General features: G+C 31.5%; 1 protein-coding gene and 1 long non-coding RNA gene across 5 annotated transcripts in view; one reads left to right on the forward strand and one right to left on the reverse strand.

Moving 5' to 3' along the window:
• Positions 1–20,771, forward strand: part of LOC108759076 (pyroglutamylated RFamide peptide receptor) — a 90,605-nt gene that overhangs the window by 67,361 nt on the left and 2,473 nt on the right. The window contains exons 5-10 of one of the 4 annotated variants that reach the window (XR_001939981.1): positions 4,401–4,524; positions 7,777–7,982; positions 10,657–10,771; positions 11,471–11,631; positions 16,736–16,897; positions 18,030–18,210. Coding sequence is in view for 3 of the 4 variants with exons in the window: in XM_018504374.1 (XP_018359876.1) it covers positions 4,401–4,524; positions 7,777–7,982; positions 10,657–10,771; positions 11,471–11,631; positions 16,736–16,897; positions 17,977–18,091 (883 nt within the window). In the remaining variant the exon portion in view is untranslated. Of the gene's footprint in view, positions 1–4,400; positions 4,525–7,776; positions 7,983–10,656; positions 10,772–11,470; positions 11,632–16,735; positions 16,898–17,950; positions 18,312–20,771 lie in introns of those variants that run through there. The other 3 variants (XM_018504374.1, XM_018504375.1, XM_018504376.1) reach the window with 3 other exon arrangements.
• LOC108759077 (uncharacterized) lies at positions 17,074–19,272 on the reverse strand. The gene is made up of 3 exons (XR_001939982.1): positions 19,031–19,272; positions 18,309–18,447; positions 17,074–17,147 (listed from the first exon to the last, which is right to left on the reverse strand). It is a non-coding gene; the product is annotated as an uncharacterized LOC108759077 (long non-coding RNA).

Consider the following 20,771-nt stretch of genomic DNA (forward strand, 5'->3'; position numbering starts at 1 on the left):
CGAAAGAAAAAATATTAGATAATATTTATAATATTGTTATTTTGAACAGTGTACTCATATGAACTACTGTAAATATTGATTATCTTTAAGAATGACTATTTATGTAAAAATGCACTATTTATCAATAGTTGGAGAAATTATGGCCTATGGTCATCTTTTCCGTATGGCCATAATACCCTAGTTTATACCCTACCATAGTTAAAAAAATTATTTATTATTAGAGGAAAGGCCTCTATTATGAGATGTAGGGGTTCGTTTTGGGTAAATGCTAGAAGTCTATAGGCAGAATTTAAAAAAATATTAGGTCATTTTAAAGGGAATTTAATAAGCTTTAAAATAACGTTAAATAAAATTTTATTCAAATTCCATTATTTTTTTTTAAATTAAAGAAATGTAAAAAGTGAGCAAATCGCAAAGTCAAAAAATTGTGCTCCTAATATGAGATACCCCGAGAAATCGACAGTAAAACTCAAAGTCATCAGTATTGTGTGTAATTAAAAAATTTTATTTAATGTTTCTAAAATACAAACAAACACAGCCAGCGTGCGCGAAAATTGAGCACGCGATAAATTATACCTAGAACTCGTTTTCAGGTAGTTGGAATCAAGCATCCCAAATATAGGCACTCGACGTTCATTCCGGTTGTCTTTTTTATTATTGTACAATACAATAACATTTATACTTTAGGAACGATTTTCACTATAACACATAGGAGCATGGGTTATTTCATATTAGAAATACCTTGGGTCTTATATTACGATTTATTGTTTTACGGTCATCAAATCTAACTTCTGTAATTAAACAATTCAACATATTCCATATTTTTCTATTAGTACGACCTTACTCTATCACTACATGAAGAATTTATTACTAAATATTTATTTATTAAATAATAAACAAGGTTTAAATGCTCATCTCAATGAAACTTGAAGACATACAAATTCTAAAACCTTGTTTTACAATGACCACAGGCATGATATAATAATGATTTTTCTACTAAATAGTTTTTAATCCAAGAGCAATAAATTCATGGTGGAACCAATAGATAGCGTTTATTAGTTTAGCAAAAACGCTATCTCATATTAGGCGCTTATCTCATAATAGGGGACTTTCCTCTAAATTTTGTGTATATAACATCTTTTGTTAAAAGCTATACACTGTGAAAATTAACTCATTTCATCGAGACTTAGGTTGTTTTAGGAGACACGGTCGACATAAATATCGTTTTATTTTTGTTATTCATTGAAACAGATAGAACGACATTCGCATTGATTGTGTTTCTAAAAGGAAAGCAGCCCTAATTTTTCGTATAATTAGTATGGAGTTCTTTCTAATAGAAACACTCTTCGTGTAATCTCTAAAAGTGATAGTTATGAAATGGAAAAGTGATAAATTTTTGAGTTGTTTGAGTTATTATCGTCGAATGTTGTGTCAAGTTAATATGTCGTGTCTTACCAAAGATGTATGTGCTGAATAAACGTATTAGAACTCTAAATCGAGTAAATTAAAGTAGTTGCATTTGTGTCTTATATGATATTAACCCTTACCGTACCATCTACAATTTGGTGCCTCATTCATACCAACCAGGGTCACTAGAATCTCTTCGTTTTTTCACCTCTTCAAAATAATTCAAAAAATCTCTAAAAATTCACCAACATACTTCCAACTTTCTAGAATAAATATTAACTTTTCATTTTAGAAAATAATAAAATGTACTATAATTTGTAATTTATAACCAAAAGATTCGTAAGTTGGGAAAAAATGGCATTTGATTTAAAAAATTATAACTTTTCATAATAAATGAATATAAAAAAATCATTCCAGGGTTTTGTAGTTTTTAGATATGAAGTTATGAAAAAAAAATACTAGAACTTCGAATTCTACAAAAAGTTGAATTATTTGAACACATGAATATGAGTAATTTTCAGTAAGGGACATATAAAAAAATTGAGTTAAAATGCGCATTTTTTTATTTTGTCGTAAAATAATGTATTTTTTCATTAAAAAAATGTAAATTTTAATACAGATTTAGATAAATATGTAAAGAAAAGCGTGATTTGCCTCTTCAGTTTTATCTATTTTGTCTAAAAAATAAATAATTCTTTTAGAAAAAAAAATGTTTAATGAAAACAAATATTCAGACATTAATTTAAAGTGAAAATAGAATACTTATAATGATTTTGACACAATTTTTATTTTCACAAAAAAGCTAACATCGTATACTCACAAGGGTCACTAGTGTCTCACGTCGCCTTAAACTGCACGTCAGTCATAGGCAGATTGATGGCCGGGGTTGCACCACCGCGCACAGATCCCCCTCATCACAAACTTTTTTTACGCGGCAATAACAAACGCCGGGTTGACCGAGCTTGCGAGAAACTTGCACGAACAGGAATCACTCGATCACTAGTTACCCATATTAGTACGGTAAGGGTTAAAAAATATATCAAATACGAGAACGCCATCACAGTCAAAATTAGATGTTTCGAATAATAACACATATGTATATTCTTTGTTAAATCAATTTATTTCAGATATGATTGCGCGCCGATAATTTTCGGGTTTTCAACACAGTCCGAAACGCTAATAATCCCCACTAAATTAAATTAGAAAAACTGTAAAGAACTTATTGCGAAAAATATTACCCATTTGTTATAATATATATTTTTTTAATTTATGAGACTTGAGTATTTTTAGTATTTATTCTTTTTATCATTCCCATTCCTTAATATCGAAAAAATATTCCTACCGTATGCAGAGTTCGTAAACAAGACAAATATTATTGAAAGATGTTAGGAGTATCAGTGAAAGTTTACCGGTACTTTAAAACGACTGGTTCAATGTCGTTATTTTCTCCGCGATGCACACGGAAACTTGATCCTGTATGAAATATCGATAAAGAATAACTCGCGCGACGTTCCAGACATTTTTAAACCTAATTTTCCTCTGCTAGAGAAAATCGTCGTTGGATCGCAAAAACGATGTTCGTATCGACGACAATCTCGCGCGGTCATAAAACGCAAATGGTTTGGGCGATAAAAAGTCGGGCGATAGCCTGTCATTCGTTCCATTTGACGCGACTCATTCGCTGCTCTTATCGACGAACTGTCTGATTCTCCGACGCATCGGTCAGAACAATTTGTATTCATGACGAGGATAATATCACCGCCGAAAACAAGGAGGCGGCAGTTCGGTCCTTTCGTTGTACGCGAATAAAGAGACCTGGCGGAAACTGCGACGGAAAACGCGACGGCAGAGTCTGCAGAATGCAACGTAAATGCTTCGGCCGCCTTTCCGCTCTATTACGCGATTTGGTCCTCTATCTGCTCATTATATTTCTGTTCTCTTACATCAGCTGCCGTCCAAACAGGGAGATTTTTTTCCCCTGGTGCTGGGCTTCCCCCGTCCTTTAATTTCTCTCTGATTCGAGTCTCATATTTGTATGCAGTTTTGTGCGGACGATTTTTCCGCTCTCAACTAAAATACAGCTTGCAATAAAATGATCTAATCCGATCTCTAATCCGAAAACAGCTCTTGCTTTAATAATGCTAATACATTCAATTTTGTGTGTACATTGGCTATTATATTTTATTTTTTTAATACTAGATTATTATAGAATAAAATAAATCGCGTGATATTGTTTCTTTAGCGTATATATTTTTTTACATATTGTTTATATTATATCTTTATATAAAAATTTAAAGGGGAAAAAATCATACATATACTTTTTTTATGTACGTAATTTTTAACTTGTTTATCGCGCTGGCTGCCAAGAGAAACTTTTAATGCCTGCCAAGAACATATATAATCTTTGATTAAAGAAATACCTTTAATATTTATAATACAAAATAGTTAATTTCACTTGAATTTCATCTTGGTTGCACAATGACTATCTCAAGAGACTCATTTTGACAAGAATATTGCATTGACGTAGCCTATGAATAAAATGTTGCAAGTTCACTCGATTTTTCACGCCGTTATATGATCTTTTTGAGTCGCGGATTGTTATATTTTTGCTGTAGGCGGAATATTCGTAAAGTACACTCAAATTAATATCCACGCCACAGAAATGCCATTTTGCGAGAAATGTTACCTCGTAAGTCAAGACAAAGCGCTTTGATCCTATGTTTAGAAATGGCATCGTGAAGACCGCGACCAACGTACGAAGCTCTCTCGGAGATACTTCACAGTCGCGCTTTAACTATTTTCTACATCAGTATCATATATATTATAATATTTATAGAAATCTATTTTGTTTTATTTTTATACTTGTTTTCTTTACAACATGCAGTAGATTTAATTGAAACTAATTTATATGCGTTATAGAATATATTTAAAATCCTTAAATAAAATTCTTTAGATCTAAACTATTTCTCAAAATAATTTTGTTACTGTTTCAGGTATTACGCCATAGTGCATCCAATGAGAGCGCAGTATATATGTACCATAAGCCAAGCTCGTAAGATCGTAATCATAACTTGGATAGCAGCATTTCTACTGGGAATACCCATGACGTTTACACAGGTACGGGTGTTTTCAACTTGTGCTCAACATTTCAATAATGAAAATGTTGTTTTTCTTAATTTTTCTCTGTTTTCGTTTAATGCTTTGTTTACATTTTGATAGGTCCGAAACTATAATTACGTTTCAGAATAAACCGTTTCAAGATTAACGTGAAACAATAAAATTAACATAAAATTAATTATGAAACAATTGCAATATTCTACTATGTATTTCTATTCGTGATATTTGTAAAAAACATTTAATTTTCCGTTATTTATACTGTAAAATTTATATCACAGCGTAGTAAAGAAAATTTAAATCCGAACTGGAGAAGAAATATTGTTTTCCACTTCATTTCAAATAAACTCGTATTTAAGGAAGATTTGTAATTACATAAATTAGGTATCAAGTTGTTTGTGTTCCGTATCTGAAATATTCTTTATTTAAAATTCTGATATGGAAAATTTTATTTAAAAAAATGTATGTGCAGGAATAATTGCATACATTGAAGGAGACACCGCCTACCTCTGAGCGATTTTTAAATTGAACGTGATTAATCTGAAACGATGTATCTCTCTAATTTTGTACCGGCACTTGCCATTACAGCGTGTTACTTCTATACTATCGTTTATCGCAACATGGTACTTGGCAATATTTTACACACGCGTGCAATGTGTATCGACGAAATCCGAGAATGATACGCCCCGTAGTTGCACGTCCGATAAAGCTGATACACCCGCTTCGCGTTCACTTACTTTAATGAACAGTGATTTATCTCAACGTTGAAAAGATAGGAATTAAGTAGAAGAAAATCGAGAGAAGACCGACGTGATTGGATTTTCACCTGAAGAATACTTCTCTCGTAATTTCTGGCATCTTCCTAGATAAATGTTCGATGTGTTTATCTTTTCCATTTGAACGTTCTCAGAATCATCGATGGTAGCTGGAAACATTGTAGTTGGTATTCTACACTACATTTAACGTAGTTGTATAATGTATAGATTTTAGATACACTACATTTAATTTGATTTCCAATTTTAGTTGTCTGAAATGAAGATTCGTGCAACGTTACCTCGAATTAATCCACGTGAGTTAAATATGGAATATTAACAACATCTTAAATTTCAAATATATTTAATTTTTTTTAAGTTTAAACTAAAAATTAATGTATTTAGAAAATTGTTTCATTAATTAAATAGTTTAAATGTTTGTACGATCGAATAATGTTTTACAAAAATTGAATTTACTTTACACGAGACAGAGATTATTTTGCTTGATATTTAATTGTCGTTCAGAAGATTCTTTTTCGATGAAAAATACCTTTTTGTGCCCTGAGTATAAGCTGGTTTCATCTTTACTTCACTTAGGATAAAAAATATCGGTTATTATATATATATGTATATACGGATTGTACGCGATTTATTTGTGGCAACTTTTTTTATTCCAATATTATCCCAATAATCCTTCAATGACGTCGGAAATAAACTGATTGTAATCGTGACGCAAATCGGGATGTGAAATCAATTTTCTACAGGGGTGCACATAACATTTTCGAGTTGAGGTTCACCGGAGAACAAGTCTCTTATACGAGAAATTCTTATTCTTATGAGAAAGTAAACGAAGGATTGAAGGAAATGAAATTTTTGCACACACAGGCTTGGCATAAAAGTTATGAATAAAAAGTTGAGAATAAAACGCAGTCAAAGAGGAAATGCGTCTGAAATAAAAATAGTTTCTTATTCTCCGCGAAGCATTAACGAATTACAAATTACAACCGTAAAGACAAATAATTTAAATAACACACGATGCATGCTAAAATATACCTTTTTTATTAGTGTAGTGTCGTCATAATTTGAAATAATGAGAATATTTTAATTTCTTGTACTTGAAGTACTTATCAAATATTATATAATACAGATCTTTTCTATGATTTTTCTTTGAATCTCTCGTTAAAATATAATTAGAAAGATAACGGATCCCTGTACAAGATGTTCCCAGATTTTCTGTAGAACTTTTAACAGTAAAATAGGGCGAGGCTATTCCGTCAGTTTCAATTTTAAAGTAATATGAAGATTTAGGAATAATATCGCTTTGCAGTTGACGTGTTTGTAATTACTTTATACAATCATGATTGCTTTTTGAAAGCACAACCTGTAGGTAAATATTCAATATATGTGCTGTTCAGAAACATGAACATTATCGCGAGAAATGAATGAAAAAGCTTTACTCTTAACCTGTGTTTTATTTATGAGCTTAAGAATGAGAAACATTATATAAGCATAGGTTCTAAAATGTTTTATTAAAAAGTTATAACAAAAATATGAAATATGTAAGAAATATTACCTAAGGTTGCATTTGAAAATGCTCATGTTATTGCAAGCTTGACAGCGATGTAATTTTGAATTTTTTTTTTGTGACGGTAGAAGGGAATCTTCACTGAATATCAGACTGTCAAGCTTATATTCAATGAAGGTTTCCTCTACCTTCACAGAAAAAGATGATAAATTCAAAATTACATCGATGTCATATTTGTATTGACATGAGCGAACGACATTTTAAAATGTAAACTTAGGTAAAATTTTTTATTACATATTCCATATTTTTGTTATAATTTTTTAACAAAGCATTTTAGAATCTGTATTTATATAATACTTATATGATTCCGTATTTATATAATATTTTTTTTATTTTAGCTCATAGAACACTATTAAAGTCTGTACAGAAAATCTGGAAACACCCTGCATATTTTACCTGAATTATTATAAACCATCAGCGATAATAGTAATGTTTTTGAAATTCTTTGTTGAAAATCTTGAGATGAAAATCCTTTACTTCAATTAGGATTTGACTTGTCACTCACTGATATTCTTCCGTTAACAAGGAATTATGAGTCTTTCACAATTTCTTCCATAATTTAAATCATTCGGAAATCCTAGTATGCCATTACAATTCTTGCGACACGTTGAATGGATGAGATTCTTCCTTCGATTATATCCAAAAGAGAGTCATGTCGTAAAGGATTAATAAAGCGCGGAGGCGGACGGCTGATCCTTTTTACGGGGCCTTGAAATAAACGACAAGGGAGCAATGAAAAGCTTTCATATACCGGCGGAATCTTATCACCCCGACATATGTAAATGCCCGACATATGTAAACCCTTAAAACGAGTAGCATGTTGCGAAACATCTTTGCATGCCTCGTTACGTCCCGGAGCATGTCGAGGAGGGCACGTGCCTTCGGTGTCTCTTACTTACTGCCTGTTCTTCTTTTCAGACACACAAGGAAGTCGGGGTGAGGAGAATCGCCTATTGGTGCGTTCGCAATTCCGAAGCCGGACTTCTGTGGAGATCTCACGAAGTTTACATGCTCATTGTGGTCCTCGTGCTACCGCTGATCATCATGGCGTTCTGTTACACGAGCATCTGCTGGGAGATTTGGCGCGTTATGAAACGTCGATATCATATGACGTCGCGGCATGCGTAAGCTCGAGATTTTGTTTTCTTTTTTGGACCTCGTGAATTTCTGAATTGAAAGCATTCCTTTTTCCTGATCTATGAAAAGCTAGCAAGTTCAATCGAAAATAAATTTTTCAAGTCCAAAATCACAAAATTCGTATAAATTACTAATGGTCTCAGAAAATAAATACAATTAAAGTTGTGTAGTAAAAAGTATATTGACATAGTATAAAAAGAAGAGAAAAAATAAAAAACAAGAAGGAAAATAGATAGTCGATATTGCTATAAAAATATCAATTGTCGTAAAAAAAAACGATAATGACTTGGAGAAGCTTATCTTTAAGAATTGTTATTTTAGAATTACGGCTTGATGTGCGTTTCTGAAACTGTTTTGAGAACAATATAACCTTTTCAGTTATAATCGATAATTTATCATGAACTATTAAATTTCAGTAAAGTGAAACTATTACATTTTAATAGCGGTAATATCTCGGGAAATATGTAACAAACATGCGTATGGAAATTTAAACGATTGAATTCTCCACTGCTAATTCTACTACGAGCAATAATAATAGGTGTGAATCCGATTGCGTTAATTTATGTGCGATATCCGCCTACCGCGTATCGGACTTGGTAATAATCTATAAATGGGCGCATACACTGCTATTTGCCTTTTCCGCTATAACAGCAATCGAAAACCGTGTTCTCGCTTGGCCGAATGAAATGTCGATTACTTGTCACGGACATCAGTCACGTATCGTAGGCAAGCGGAAGAGAAAAAAGCACTAATTTTTTTGCCATTTCATGGGTGTCCTGACGCGACCAGCAATCTAATATAAATTACAATTGAATAGCCGGATTTTTGGGTGTTGGCAGGTGGAATTCATATCGAGGTTGGATGACGATAATACGGTGAAGAAGATCGCGTTATCATTTATAACGCATTTTATCTCGCCTGTCGCAATAACGTAAACCTCGCGAGATCTCATCGAGATTTATATATATATAGTTGCGAATAACGCAAGCCGTATAAACTTATCGTGATCGACAGGATTTGTACTCTCTTTCGTGAAATAAATCTTGAAAGTTTATAAAGAAAGTTTATAAAGAAAGATAGTTAATCGATGCATAATTAGATAAAAAAAAATTGGAAAGCATAGTGGAAATGTAAGCGAGATAAAAAAAATATATAGCGAGTACGGGTAGTTTTAAAACAATTTTTCTATCAATAATTGTGAACGAAATATAATTAATTTCTTTTAAGAGCAAGTTGTACATTCAAGCAGTATTGAAGTATTAAAACGAGTTTTTCTTTTTGAATTAGATATTTTGCAGAAAAACTTTGAATTCTTGTTGTTTGTTACCATTAATTATATATGTATATACTCACCCAGTAATATTTGACTTTAGTGGGAAGCAAACTTCTGGTAATGGACGCGGTCGCATCGTTCACAGTGTTTCTTTGGGAAATGTGTAGACCGCAGGCGGTTCGCTTGAAATAGATCGAGGGCGATGGGGCAAACGTAATGGCGAATGCATTTACACTTTATGACTCTACTTGATTCGATTCGCCGTCTCCTGCATGTCGTGAGTGCTCATCTTCAGGCAGTCGCTCGATATATTTTAAAATATTTCAAGGAATCTTTGAGGATTTTCCGTCGATGAACGTAGAGAACTTATTTTGAGAAGGATTTTAGTTGTGTTTACGAGTTTAAGTCTTCCATCCATGAAGAAGTTATCTCTTTTGCCCGTAATGCTTCGTAAAATGTTTCGACATGTGCTTTTGCTTAAATGAAAAAAGATTCATTTAAGATTCTTAGAAGACGAGCTTTCGAATTCGAACTGATAAAAATTAGATGGTATATAAGTACACTTATTTGAAGGAAGGAAGAGAAAACTATCTACATCTACATAATTATAAGAAATAAGACAGATTTCGTTTATTTGGAGTTTTTTTTTATCAATTGATGCAAAGATTTCTTCGAAGAATTGATTGCAGGAGAATACATTCTTGTACTATCGATTGCCATCACTCTTGAAACACTATGTATACAGTACAAGTACGCACGTTATTAAATTAACGCTTCCGATCGCGTGGAGAGGTCATTACTTTAGAATATTCTCTGGCTTCAGTACATCGGTCAACTTGGAGAAGTTCTCCAAGATAAAATTACTGTCTTGCAAGATCAAAGGAAATTCCATGGAGTAGAGTCATAACGTAGTTAACGCACGCAATATCTTGCTAAGATGAAAATGGGTTCTTACATGCATATGAAGCGCTAGATAAAAATTCAGTGATTTTTCTCGTAAATGATTTCATATCCTTCGCGTGTATATGAAAAAAAAAGCGCCTGGATATGAAAAGAAAAGCGCTATTTAACTTTAAAAGTAAAAAAAAGATGGGATAAACTATAATCTTTCTATTAAAACATTATTTGTCAAAGAAGTCAGTTGCAAGAAAATTAATATAGTTCTTTTTTTAATATTGAAAGCTAAATTAAAATTATTGAAAGGTTAAAATTGAATTTAAATTAATATTGTATTAAATTTTTCTATTTGTTCGTATTTTTAAAATTTGGTTTTTGAATAATCTATTTTTTTCATCCATTCTCTACAGTCGGCGCAAATAGAATTGACATGCAATGGAGTATGAGGTCCTCGTGCGTATAATCAGAGTGCAAGTTTTAATCTGTTCCAGATTAAATCCAAACAGTGCAGATACGGAATCTATTCCTATGACCCAACGGCAGGGTGGAAACGAACGCAAATCACGCCGGGACGAAAAAGACGAAGAATCACGGACTATGAAGCAGGTTTGATTTAATTAATATTTCCTTGGGAATAATAGAATTTGAGAAAGAAATGGCTATACAAATTTACAAAAATAATTTGGAATTCTTAGTAATTAATTAATTAACACTCTCTTATAGCGTTTTTTATTGGCAAAACTAATGCGCACTCAGTGCACATTAAAGTTGTTGTACACTATTCTAATCTAAATATAAAAATGAGATATCTTAATTGATAAAATATTCAAAATTTATTTTATCAAATAGCACAATAAAATGTATCGAATATTTCACGGTTTAATTCGTTTATATATTTTTATTAAACGTGTATCTTTATGTCGATTTTTGTACAACGGCTTTAAAATGCACTGAGTACGCACTAGTTCTGCCAATGAAAAACGCTATTAAATTACTGAGTTCACTTGTAAAAAAACTTTACTGAGTTGTCATAACAATGTATAAATTTTAAAATTATTTTGAAGAAAAAAGGTTTTAATTTTGAAATGGAGTTGTTTAATAAAATTGGGTATGCTTTTAGAGATCACATATTGTAGTCGATACGAAACAGTAGAATTGAAAGTATAAGCTTTAGGGATAGGATGGCCTATGTTAGTGAACAGACTACATTCAGTACATTGTTTAAGTATAGTAGGATGTTCCCTGTATTATGGTTTTAATAAATGTTGAAAAACAGCTCTGACCACTTCGAATGGCTGCCAACAGGTGGTGAAAATGCTGGTGGCAGTCGTGGTGCTGTTCGCCATTTGTTGGGCCCCGATGCTAATTGACAATGTGCTGACTGCTTATGGCTACTTGCCGCGCGTCAAGAGTGGGGTGCATAAGCATCTCAATACCGCGTTTCAGTTGATGGCTTATTTTAACAGGTATGCCTCGGATTCAACTTGGAGATTAAGCGCTGGGGAGTCATTAATTTAAAACTGACTTACACTTACGATGATCTCGTGTTTTACCTGATCAACGTGAAGGTTATTGCCTCCGGGGAGTTGTTCGTGGGATTGTGTTACAAGTAGAAAAATCAGCTTGCTGGCCAGCCGCAAGTTTTGTTCCACCAGACAGATCGCATAGAATCTGTGTACACGATTGCGCCATAAACTAAAGAGGAATTTCAAATATTGATTTATTTCTTAATTAAAGGTTCACATTCAGACGAGCGAAATGTGAATTGTTACACAATTTGCAGAAACGCATTCATTTTTATTTATCGATAAATATTTTTTATATGTATTTTTATCGTGAAGTTTTCGCTTTTGTTTTTTGACATAAAAATGTACAATAACGTTTAGAAATTAAAAATCTACTGTAAAAATCACAAATTGAAAATGGTTTTATTTAAATTTGATTAATATTCATTAAAAGAATCTGTTATTTTGTATTTTTTTAGTTTTGGTTTGAAAGTTTGTTAAATAAAATATTAATAAATTAAAATTATTAAATATGTATGTATTGGTAAGAATTTTACTATTGCCAAAAACAACAAAATGTATGCAGAAAACATAGGAAACTGTTTCACAGTTAAAAATTAAATAGAAGGCAGTATCATTTATCGCAATTCGCAAAGTGGTCGTCGAATACAATAAAGCTGGAAACCTCGGTATATTCTAGATATGCAGCACTATTTCATATTTATGAAATGCTTTCTTTCTACTACTATTGAATTCGTTATGGCATTCCTCGAGGCAAATTTAATTATTGCGTTTTATTTCGTAACGAACGGATGCGCGATGTACATATAACTCATAGGAAACGCTAATATTTTTGCGATATATATGCTGATATCGAAGACGTTAATTTCGCATTGCGTGAAGGAAACTTAATTACGTTTGTCGATTAGCATTTGATTTTTTTCAATGAATAAATATAATTTGTGAGAGTTGCAAAATTTGTTCGTGGTTTGCATGCAATAAAACTGGTATACGTGCATACAATATTGTGGTAAACGCGGTCGAATTACATTAATTTATTGAAAACATTAAATTTACAATTTACAATTGATGTATTTGTATTTCATTAAATTTCTAAAATGCTGCGAAAATGTGTTTGCGCGATATGCGGATTTTGAAATCATCCCTGTATTGAATTGCGACAATGGCGAGAACACGTGCGGCATTATTTGCGCCGAATCCACGATCTCTTTTTCTCCCTCGTGTCGCTCGCTTTTTACATTTCGCGATATAGAATGATAACTTGAATAGCTACCTCTGCAAATACGCCGTGTATCATTTTGATAACGACCACTGATTAGCTTAACAAGTGGTGATGCTGTCAGGCAACAGCGTCGGATGCAATAGATAAATTGCACACTATTGAAGTGATTTGGGTCGTTACGAAAAAACATTGCATTCTCCGCTTCGTGTAATTCCTCCCATCGCTTTTAAAAAAAAAAATTTATATTGCCTTTACCCTCTTCTCTCAAACGCTAATATTCCTATACCCGAGAGAGACTTGGTCTTTTCGAGTGATTTTATATTTTACGTTTTTAATTTAATTTACTCTTTAGTTTTATACACATGTAAAATTCTTTCTGTTATCTTTCAGTGAAAATGAAAGGTGACAGTATCTTCTTTGAGAAGAACCGTTTCTTTAATAAATTTAGCGTGAAATTCTTAGCAACGGAAATTCTCTCTCTAGAATATATTACTTTTTCAAAAGAAATATATGTGGTGTTAAAAAATGAAAGTGTAAATGAATTTATAGAGCTTTCTTATCTTTTTAATTAATATTATATCTAAAATAAGTTTACTTTAATAAATATATATTAATTTGGAATTTAATTACTGAAAAGTTGCATTTTGCTGTATGTAAATAAAATAGCTGACAGCCTTTAATTAAATCGTTGCTGAAGAAGAAATGTGGGATTTGAAAGAAATTCGATAGATTAATGAACAGTCTAAATATTCAATTTAAATAAATATTAGTTGGAACTTTTTTCTCTCGTTAAATGTAAACGAGAGTTTTTGATTGAAAAGAAAGTTTTCTTAATTACCCATAATGGCTTTGCTGTACATTCGACAAGTATTTTATTTCATTCTACAAATAACATCTCTATAATTAAATTCTAACATCTTTATAATTAAATTCTATATCTTTTGTATTGAAACGTTTTTTTCCTTCTAATAATTCTTTCGACATTATAAATTAGAAACTGCTGGAAAAAGGATAATAATACGAGATTAATTATGTAAAAGCTTTTAACAGCTAAAAAATTAAATTATTAATTGATGTGTAAATAAAGTATAAAGTTAAAATAGAATAAAATTGTATCTAAAGGACAGACACGAGATTAATTTTTTATCTTTATGCAAATATATACATTTAAAAAAATAACGATTTTTTACTATTTATTAATTTTTACATACATTATTTTATCAAAAACTTTCTTTGAAAAATATCTGCTTTAAATATGAGTAAACTCAATTATTTTTACATTGAAGGCTGGATCGTTCCATCTTTCTATAAGCTTCAGCTCTCTTATTCTTTTATTTTCTTACTTTTTTACTCTTTTGTTTATCCATTAGATAAATCACGTAGTTTATCTAAGGATCGAGCAGTCGACTTTAAGACATCTAAAGCAAAACTTATTCAATAGAGAAACATGCCCACAATATTTTTGGTTTATGAATGGTTTGGTTTAAGAACCCTATTTTCAGAAGTGCCTCGTTATTTTCTATTTAGTTATAACTGTTATAAGGTTAGCAAAAGTGCATACCCTTTCAAAATTTAAAGCAGCTTCTAACTTTTCTTCATCGAATGGAGAGAAACCTTCGGTGGCAGAGAGCTTGGCAAGTTTCCCGAAGTTCGAGTTGCCTCCGGTATTGGTTTTACGGATATAGACATCCTCATGTGTGTGTCTGTGTGGGACTATCTGGAAAGCCATAATAGTAAGAACGTGTATAATAAGTTCAATACAAGTGGATAAGCTTCTTAATAGTTACAAACAAATTTTGCTTCTATTTAATGCAAATCTCGAAACGCTATAGTCTCTCATCCTTAAATTCAGCTCACCTGTTCTTCCTTTGCTGCAAATGTTTAAAGTTTCACGAAAATCCCTACATTAACCTCGAGAAACATGAAACTTCACATTCAAACGTGAGATGGAATTGCCCATTGTCATTTGGAGGTAAACTTTTATTTCATAATTCTAATGTTACTATTATAATATTATATTTTCTAACCCAATAAATTGTCGCAAATATTCGATGTTGTTGAATAAAAACAATCTAATTTTAACTCTGCTAATTTGTTCAAATATAATACTTACGATCATATCGTTTGGGTTAATATGATTAAAAAGCTTTAAAAAATAAAAAATTTTCATAGAAAAAAGGTCTTACATTAGCAGACAAAGTCATAAAATCATCAGAAAAAATTTTTTTTTAATATGATATTAGTAGAAACTAAATTTGGGTCAAACTGATAGAACATATTAAATTGAGTGAATAAATCAGCAAGGTTAAATCTAAATAATACTGGATTGATAATTTATTTTTTATTACTTATCTACAGATTATTTATCAATTATCGGCGCTTAATGTCATTTGCGACAATCGTTTTTTTCGCAAATTATTTTTTATAACTTCTTGAATTCAGATATATCTCGTCGCGCTTTGAAGCTTTCAAGAATTTATAATAAAATAAATATAAGTTACTCATCATTTTCGAATTGCGTTCAAGATGATTTCGAATGGAATAATATACGAATTGCAAATAATTATTTTGTATATTATTTCAGAAATCCATTATATATCGATCGATTTTTTATTATAATACTTTTATTAGTACACTGTTAGAAATGTAACCACGAGTTTCCTTTACATGTAAATGAAGCTGGTGGTTATGAACGAAGTTATATATCGATCGATTTTTTATTATAATACTTTTATTAATACACTATTAGAAATGTAACCACGAGCTTCCTTTACATGTAAATGAAGCTAGTGGTTATGAACGAAATTAAAAGTAATGAATGATTTAACTGAAAATTAAGTTACTGCAGTAGTTACTTAAATGTAATGAACGTGTACATTAAATTTATGAAATTTAATGTACTTTTAATTGAGAAAATACGGTATTAAAAAATTCTGAAAACATTCTGAAAAAATATACATTAAATTTTATGTACATGCACATAAATATTCTTATAGTTACAAATACATTAAATTTAATGTAATGTCATAAAATTAAATTCAAATTAAATTCAATTATGTAACTTCAAAGTTAATGAAATTTAAGAACATTTCTAACAGTGTACTTCGGAATTTGCGTTCATAAAATTAATCGAATGCGATATTGAATTTTAATTACGTATGTTCGAAGGATTTATTGCATCTTAATCAGTGATTAATTTGATTATTGATTGCATCGTATCATAATGTGTTAAGATCAAGCCTTCGAGGTTCATGTTCGTGAGTACGGGATTGTCTAGCCCGAGGTACTTTAGCTATCTATAATGAGAGTACATCCAGACTACTCTCGTCTTCTGGGAATAATTAAGATATGCGATCGCGTGATGTGTTTAATTAATATACATGTATATGTGTTTATTATTATGTAATATTAATACAATAAAATATGAATAAAATAAAACAAAATGTAATATAATAAAAGAGGGAGCACCTCTCTAAATGTTTTTCTCTCGTAGGATATCCGCCGCGAATTTTTTTCTTGTTTTTATATCGAAAAATTTGGTAAGCTGGAACCATTCAGGTATAGAATAATCGATACGGGATTTAAATCTGAAAATTCGATTACAGGAAAATGCGAAATTGGATTGTGTTTACGCATTCCAGATGTTAAACTGCGGATTTCATTTCGCGTTCCGATGCAACCGCGTGCATCTACAGCTACGGATTTATGGACGCGGTTGCATAAACGCGACGTAGTTTCCGCATTTTAGCTGTTCGGCGATTAACGCGATATTCGATCCGATTGTACCGAACGGCAGTCTTTAATTTAATATCGGTGTTGCAGCTGTATAAACCCGATAGTTTACGGGTTTATGTCGAAGCACTTCAGGGAGAACTTCCTGTCGGCTGCCTGCGGCGGATGGTGGATTTTCTGCCCTAGAAGAGGTTACCGAGCATCTGTAACGAGGAACCCAAGTCTCAGCCAGACCAGAAGCACCAGCGTTAGGTACGTCGTGGCTCGTTATATCAGCTCTGATATATCGTTGAGGAGAACGAAAAGAAACTGGAGGGAGTTTCGAAATGCGCCCCTATCGATCCTTCGATACGTACCCCGCTGGTATCGTACCCTTTCATATCGCTTCATAAAATAGAATTTATGGCAATTTTCTCCAAAGCGTTTTTGAAATATATTAGCCGTAAAGTTTCCTTATAATGTCCTCAAAAAGTCGCGCTCCTAATTTCCCAGCGAATCGCTTCTGTAATTTAGTGCGGCACAGCAATTATATTTTTGCTTGAAAACGCAAATAACGTTTAATTAAAACGGCAACGTTCGAGATTTTCGAAAAATCATAATTCGCAGAGTGGCTCGAGCTCGAAGTAGTTTATGCAATTTTATGTGACGCGACCGATAAAACGCGTTAATTTGAAAATACACGATTGAGTTTCTATTGAAACAAACTGCAAACTAACACTTGACAAATGGCAACAAATAACTCGAGCAATCAAATCTTTCAGTGAGAGTAACCAAAAGCACGCTTTACGATCAAAGTTACGCTCGCATAAAGTAGTAATTTTTATGATTGTTGAAACATGAGTGAAGAATTATGAATTATACTTTTCATTTCTGTAAACATTTTCCACTGAATGATTTCACGTCAGCTTTTATAAACTCGTGTGAAAGAATTCATTTTTATAATGAAAAACGTTCATTCAAATTAAAGCAAAGTTATAAAAGAGGAAGATATATATTCTCGCGCGTTGAACTGCGGAGTTCTCTATCGAAATCGCTTCCCGATTGCTACACTGAAAAGAAAGATTGACTGCTACAGCAAATTAGGTGATAAAATATGGCATAGTATTTTTAATTGGCTGCAGCAGCCAATGTCTGGTTGCGTTAGCCTATCTGCAATGTCAGTATAGGATTTCGATAGACTAATGCAAACAAAAATTGACTGCTGCAATCAATTAAAAATGCTATGCCATATTTTACCATCTAATTTGCTGCAGCAGCCAATCTTTTCTTTCAGTGTATGAATTCATTTTCCGCGCGGTTTTGCAGCTTGAGAATTTTCAACACATTAACAGTAAGCTAAGATTCTCTCCAGCCAAAGTCCTCCGTTTCTGCATGCATGATTCAGGTGGATCCGAAACTCCTTTGGGGAGTCAAAGTTCCGAAACTCGAGCGACCCGCATCCCGTAGACCACCCGTGACACGCTTGCGGGGTTCGCAAGTTCCCCGACAGCGAGAGACCCCCCGAAAGTGCATGTGCGACGAATGTCCGGCTAGGGTAGACGAATGGAGCACGATTCGATCTCGAGGTAAACTAAACGGTCGGCCAACGTCACCATTTCATCTCGCACGTTTGCATTCGACATGATACATCGGTGCGCTGCTTCATTAATCCGTGCAGACTTACTTCGCATTCAGTTCCGCAGCAAATCAAAGGGTTGAATTAAGCTCCTTTCAGCTTTACGATGATACGTGGCGTCCTGAGAGTTTGAGAAAATCCAAAGTAGACTTATGTATATAATCTATTCGTATCTGTATATTTTGCTCTGAAAAGAAAAATGTAATCTCTAACTAACAAACACAAATATAATTGTTACATAACATATAGATAAATATACATCATTTACATCTATGTTACGTGGTAGTTATATTCATGATTTGCTGGGATACGACATAAAGAAGAGTCGTCTTAAGAATACAACACTCTGATTAAAAACTGTTGAATAATAGAAAGATATTCAAAGACTTAATTTTTTAAGGTTGTACAAATTATAAAATTGTTATCAACTTTTGAAATGAATCCATTTTTAAGATAAATCGAATAAATATCAATAATTTCAACCTGAGATTAGTACTTGAAAATAACATCGATTCTTAGCATTTTAGTTGAGCAGCTTTTAACAAATATATGGATTAAAAATTATCTATATAAATAAAATTATGTTTGTTTAACTTATAGTGTCTTCAAAATATGTATTATGTTTTATGTATTTAATGATATCATTAAATAACTGCATGTGAGAGGTTCAGAATTGGATTTAACTTTATTTTGTAATTTATATGGAGAGATCGTTTTTTTCATTACAGAGTGTAAACATAACAAAGCCGATAATACATTTGCAAACTTACTCGCATTTACGCTTCTCAGTGCACAAAGCAATGATCAAACATTCCATTTTGTGTCTAATTTTATTAACCTTATTTACTTTAGTATTACCTATTTTATATATTTGTTATATATTTGATTTTATTAACGCATACAAAAAAAATGTAAAACTATCAGTCCGCTGATATTTCTTGTTTTGGTTATTCGATCTTGTATCGCGGTGGCGATGATCGAAGAGTGATATTTGTAAATTGGGAATGACCGCAATTCATCACCAATTTAACGGCGACAACTAAACTGTTTGTTTTTACATAGCAAAAATAAATCCGCAAAAAACAATCTGAATGATGTTCTGATCTGATTATACGATAAAATCTATTGAATTCTACACGTATCCGTAATTTATTTTCGAACGTTTGTTAAGAGTATCTATACAATTTTTATGAACGTATTGAGAAAAAAATAATTTAAATATAATTGACTTTAAATAAATTAAATCTCAATTTTTTTTATCCGAAAAACAACCTCCCGATAGAATAATAAATATATCGAGAGATATAACAATTTAAAAGCATTATATATGCAGAACATTTTTCGAAAATAACAAGATAAAGTAAAATTCGCAGTTTCTTCAAAATCATACTTTTTAAATTGTAAAAGGGATATTTAACAGATCTGGCAAGTTTAAATTCACATTTCTATTCTTAATTACAAGTGCGTATAATTAACTTTAATTTTTAAGATTATATTTACTAAAATATGTAATCTTTAAAAGTCTGAAACTGATAAGATTTGCAATTTAAAAAGAGAAAAGTTCGCGACTTTGCATCTTTTCTCGTTACGCCATTATTAATTGTGAAATTGTGAAAGTAATAAGTTTTTCTGTCATTTCGTAATTCGATATTAGATTTATTTGAGAATCGGAGTGACCAAAGATACATATTAAATGTTACAAATTGATTTTTATAATTTATAACATTTATAATAAATAAGAGTACAGAGAAATATGTGCATATTAGACTTTTCATAATTATTGTTGGTAATTATTAAACATAGCATAACATTTTATAATTCATAAATATTAATTTGTTCATGATAATGTGTATTTTCCATATAAACATACTTTCCGCGAACATACTGAATTAATAAATATAAATTCAGCTTATTTACTCATTTATCTTTTTATGGATAAATGGAGTAGTTCGACAATTCAGAGAATAATATCATAAAATATTATATTATTGCAATTGATATCGATAATATTCAAAACATTGATATGATTAATAATGATAAATATTCAATATTCGATTAGGATAACATTGTATATGTTTCAAAACGTACTTTTTAAACACTTTACAGTGATATTAAATTTCTTTTAAGATTTTTGACGCGTGATGTAAGTTTCTTATAATTCTCCGGAGAAAAATACGAAGAAAGAAAGAATTCCAAGATGTTACAGATTTCATTTCACAGATCTTTTCAGACTTATCCATATCGATGAGAAAGTTCCGCAATACAGTTTCGTAATCTTGACAGTCTCGTATTTCACCGCAAATATTATCACGAATGTTTGTAAAAATAATTATCCAATGCATTATTATAAAAGTAATTACAATGATAAGTCTTGAAATTTATATAAATACACATTGCTTAATTATTCACATTAATTAAGTAATATATGTATTTTCATATAAATGTAAAAAATACTTTTTAATTTTATACATATATTTTTATTTATATTATATGTATAATATATATACCTAT

This window comes from Trachymyrmex cornetzi, unplaced genomic scaffold (genome assembly GCF_001594075.2).
Source record: "Trachymyrmex cornetzi isolate Tcor2-1 unplaced genomic scaffold, Tcor1.1 scaffold166, whole genome shotgun sequence".
NCBI classification, from domain to species: Eukaryota; Metazoa; Arthropoda; class Insecta; order Hymenoptera; family Formicidae; genus Trachymyrmex; species Trachymyrmex cornetzi.